This window comes from Patiria miniata, unplaced genomic scaffold (genome assembly GCF_015706575.1).
Source record: "Patiria miniata isolate m_02_andy unplaced genomic scaffold, ASM1570657v1 HiC_scaffold_9, whole genome shotgun sequence".
Taxonomy (NCBI): domain Eukaryota; kingdom Metazoa; phylum Echinodermata; class Asteroidea; order Valvatida; family Asterinidae; genus Patiria; species Patiria miniata.
This window is the reverse complement of record NW_024037076.1, coordinates 17,914,965-17,919,588: the sequence shown is the minus strand read 5'-3', so window position 1 is coordinate 17,919,588 and position 4,624 is coordinate 17,914,965. Positions and strand designations below refer to the sequence as shown.

General features: G+C 38.9%; 1 protein-coding gene across 1 annotated transcript; it reads right to left on the bottom strand.

Moving 5' to 3' along the window:
- Positions 1 to 503: 503 nt before the first annotated feature.
- LOC119720938 (G-protein coupled receptor GRL101-like) lies at positions 504 to 4,067 on the bottom strand. The gene is made up of 4 exons (XM_038190805.1): positions 4,033 to 4,067; positions 3,090 to 3,161; positions 1,988 to 2,065; positions 504 to 1,787 (listed from the first exon to the last, which is right to left on the bottom strand). The coding sequence occupies exons 1-4, from the start codon at positions 4,065 to 4,067 to the stop codon at positions 650 to 652; spliced, it is 1,323 nt and encodes a 440-aa protein (XP_038046733.1). The 3' UTR covers positions 504 to 649.
- Between the last annotated feature and the right edge of the window lie 557 nt (positions 4,068 to 4,624).

The window sequence follows — 4,624 nt, the reverse complement described above, 5'->3', positions numbered from 1 at the left end:
CAACAACATCTGAACAACACACGTCATGACAACTACGAATGTTTTTGGTCAACTTAATCGGGGAAATCGTTTTGTAAATCATCGTCGTCAGTCATTCACTCTCAAAACGCTGGTTAAAATTTTGTTTGTTAAAAAAGTTGGTTAAAATTTTATCAACGTTATGCAAAATTGTCAAATTTTGCCCAACGTTTACCCAACGTTGGGCATATTTTGCCCAACGTTGGTTAATTTGTTTTAACCAACCGTTGGGCTGTTCACCTGTTAAGCAGCAACAGTTGGTTAAAAGTAGTCATTTTACCCAACTATGGTTAAAATCGGGTACATTTAACCAGTATTGGGTGAAAGGACTACTTTTAACCAACTGTTGCTTAACAGGTGAACAGCCCAACGGTTGGTTAAAAAAAAAATAACCAACACGTTGGGCAAACGTTGGGCAAAATTGGACAATTTTACACAGCGTTGGTTAAAATTTTAACCAACTTTTTTAACCAACACAATTTTATCAGCGTTTTGAGAGTGTTCCACAGTATGTAAATGAGCAGTTGATTAAAAACTAAAATATGCTTGGCCTTGATACCAGGGTTCGATTTCGCCATGTCTTTTGCGCAGCTCAAAGCCACGGCTATATCCATATCCTTTTAGGTATGAATTACTTTGCAATAACAGACAACTGTATGCGCTGATTCACTTTCGGGGTTTTTGCCTTTGGTTTAGCCGCGAAACAAACTGTGAAGAAAGTGTAAAGCAAAGGATTGAGAGACGAGTTGATTGGCAGAACCAGAACCGCAACCCATGCATACACCTCGGTGGATAGAGCGACTGTTCCTGTCTGAGACAGAATCCCCAGGATGATTATTGGCATCCAACAGCAGAAATCCGTCATCACGATCAACGCCATCTTGGCCGCCATTTTGATTTCACGCTCCCTGTGGGCATTCGCTCGGACAGCCCTGGTCGTCCGCTTGACACTGATGAAGATGGCGACGTTGCAACTCAGGACAATAAGAAATGAAACCAGATTGACACCAAGAAAGAGAACGATTGACAGGATCCAAGATGGCTTCTCACCTGTGGATACAGAAGTCTTAATGTCGAGTACAGGTAATCTGAAGGAATATTTAAACCTAGAAAGAGTCTCGTTTCTCACATCAGATGCCTTAGTGGTAAGAGGAAGGCCGATACAAACATCCGAAAGTCCATATATATCAGAATCAGACCCAACTGAAAGTGTTGGCACGATGCTCAGACAAAGTGCCAGAAACCACAAGACAGCAATGATAGTTGTTGTTGATTTTCCCCCAAGAGAGAAGTTTCTCAACGGAAACACAATGCCTAGGAAGCAGTCAAAGCTGATGAGTGTCACAAAAAACACGGATGCCTCACTGGACAGAACTGACAGAACTCCAGCAACTTTACACAACATGCTGGAGCGCCACTCAGGGGCCACAAGAAAGTAGTCCTCGCCAAACGCAAGATCTGCCCCAGCTATGATTATCATGTACACACCCATCATGAAGTCTGCGATTGCCAGATGTCCAACCATACGTGAGAGCGTCTTTTTACCCCCTCCGTCCCCTTTCTGTTTAAGTCTCCAAATCAGGACAGTCAGATTACCAATAAGGGCGCTTATTCCCAATACCCACAACACCACTCGTAGTATGTCATTTGGCATAAGGCTGTCGCACAGCTTCAAATCTGGTTGAGGCTTTGTAGTTGAACAGTTTTGCTCGATCGAAAAGTGATGCAACTTGGATAAGGCACAGCAAAGACGGTAGTCATCAACGTGTCTGAAAATTAAATGAATTAAATGTTTTTAAACATTACACACAATGTATTAAGATTTTCGTGTCAGTAGGCCTACTGCACATAGCATTTGACGCTCTCAAGAATTGGGTGCCGGAAGACTTTCCCAGGCAGCATCATCATTCGTGTTTGATAAAAAAACTATTGTAATTGTTGTTATTTGAAAAGCAACTCAATGACTTACGCTTCTTGCAAGGCTGGTAACCCATCAGGGGCGACCTTATCAAGCTTAGTCAACGTGTCTGATATGTTACGCAGGAAACTGGAAAAATGACAGGAAAATTGACACTTTACCAAGATATGCCTTCTCGTAACCGGCTTATACTGTTTTCGTTCGTACGTTAATTCTCTTTCAAACGTGTCATCTGTTCAACCTCCGAGCCATCAAGCCTCGAGCTAGTTTTAAAAATTGTATTCAAGATTGCAAATTTATATTTGATAGCCTAAACTTACAATTAGTATTGTGGGCTCGTTCAAAAACATCAGTTTTTCTCTTCAGTTTGCAGATAATTATAAGTTTTGCGAAATCTTTTTGACATCTTTTACCAGTTTTCTGGAATTGCAATCAATGATAATTTAACGATAAAAATAAATAATAAAAATACTTATTTATGGGAAATCGCCATGTCTAATTGGCTTTAGGAATAAGTTCTTATCAGATATTTGCAGAATATCAGCCCAGCATAGCCTACCCAGTACTTGGTGAAAATTTGAAAGATTTTTATTATTTTGTTTTTAATGTTTCTTTTTAGCACGACATGAGCCTTGGTTTAAAACGTCTTTACAAAACCCACTAAGACTAGCGGTTCTTTTGTAATATTTGGATAATTTATGTCGGTGTTAAAGTAATTTAGCAACAACTGAAATCTGCAAACTTTACTTAAAAGGAGCCGTAAATGCCAACGATCCAAATAAAACAATGCTGAACAGCTTTTTTAGTTTGACTGTTTAAAATTAGAATATAAAAAAATCACACGTTGGCTTTCTTTATTAAATCAATAATAATACATGAGCAAAGTTACGTGAGAAGAATTGATTTCCCAATTTCTTTTAAACCCACAACATTACGACAATAACAGTTTTATTATCTCATCAAAATAAAAAGTACCTGATTACCCCCTGATTAAAGTCTTAATTTACCAGCTATTTTAAGGATCAAACCCGAAAGAAAATGATTACGGGTAGAGAGAGTCAGATTGATTCCCAAATCTTAAAATATGCAAATTGAGATTGCACTCTCCGCTGCAGTGACATCAAAAATAAAACAAGTGCCATTTCAAACTTACAGAGTTTGAAGACTTAACAGCCCGCTAAACGTGTCTGCAGGAATCGACTCTACAGGAACACTTTGCAGCCAACTGTCAAATCAAGTAAAGAATGAACAGAGTTGAAATACACAGGGTGTCCTTTCAGAGAAAGGTATCACAACTGGGCTGGATTCAGTGTTTCGTAGGCCCTAGGCATACTAGGCACAGGTACCAATTTCAAGTTGTAAGCTGTAGGCCTACTAACTAGCAAGCCAGTCCAAACTGGTAGCTCTAAAAGCCTGTTGGCACACAGTGGTAAATGTTTCGTAGGCCCTCTTTTTTTCGGAGGCCCCCGATTTTTTTCGTAGGCCCTATAGCACACAGTGCCTACAGTGCCTACTGTGCCTATCGGAAAATATGGGCCTGATCACAAAACAAAGGGATATATAACCAAATAATATGACCAAACTATGAACAATATGACCATTATTATGGTGGTCAGAAACTACTTTGCGGTAAACTTTCCAATTATATCATGGATGCATTCCTCTGGTCATGCATCACTGACTTCCACAATTTATGATAAAAACCATAAAATAATGGTCGTTGAGTTTATAACTTGTTCATATTGTACCTTTGTTTGGGGATTACTTTTCGCGGGACAGCAATTTCTACTATACATTCCAACGACGTCACATTGCAAACATATATACATGTATTATTTCGTTTGAAAACACATTGGAAGTAGTTATTACGATCTGTTACATATTTTTTTTTAAATAAATCAATACTGTGTCTTCCCCAAGTCAGAGAATTGATAGGGTAATAAATGTGTGCTTGGAAGGTATTAAACACTTTGTTTAAGACTGGTTGGAGTCTGGATGCTGAAAATTACCCGTGGCGAAACCGAGGGTAATTATCAGCATTCGAGGCGCTAATCAGTCTTAAACCTTGAGTACGTTCGATTACTCCCCCAGCTTACTCGCACCTAGCTCCTCGCGTGATGACGTTGACCATGTTGTATATAATTATATGAAACCAGCGCGCGTGCGTGTGTATTGTTATTTGAGGGCGTAATACGCGCAATGTCCAAATCCTAACATCAAGGCTATAATACATTCAGACTCTCCCGGCAGGGTGACCGTTTTAGCCGATTTTCGGCTAATTTTAACAGATTTTTTTGTCAAAAAAAAAACGAGCTTGACAGAAAATTTGACAGAATGGATATTTTTTGCAGATTTCTGGCAGAATTCTGCAAAAATGGTGATAAACAGCTAAAAACCATAGCAAATTTGAATAAAAATGATACATTTGTTTAAAAAATCATCAATCTTTTCAAACAAATCCTTGGATAAATGGAACAGGTTGGCTGGTCTAGGTGCTGAGATTTACTGGGAACCTGACTTAACGCCGCATCCCCGTTTTGCCTGAAATTTACCCAATAATTTCAAAACATCTTTATGTGACTATAGATTGTTAATTATGTAATTTGAACCTTAATTAAGGCAGCACTACATATCTGCATGTGATTTTAAGGGTTTCTAGTGTATTTCGCGGAAATCTGGGGAATTTGG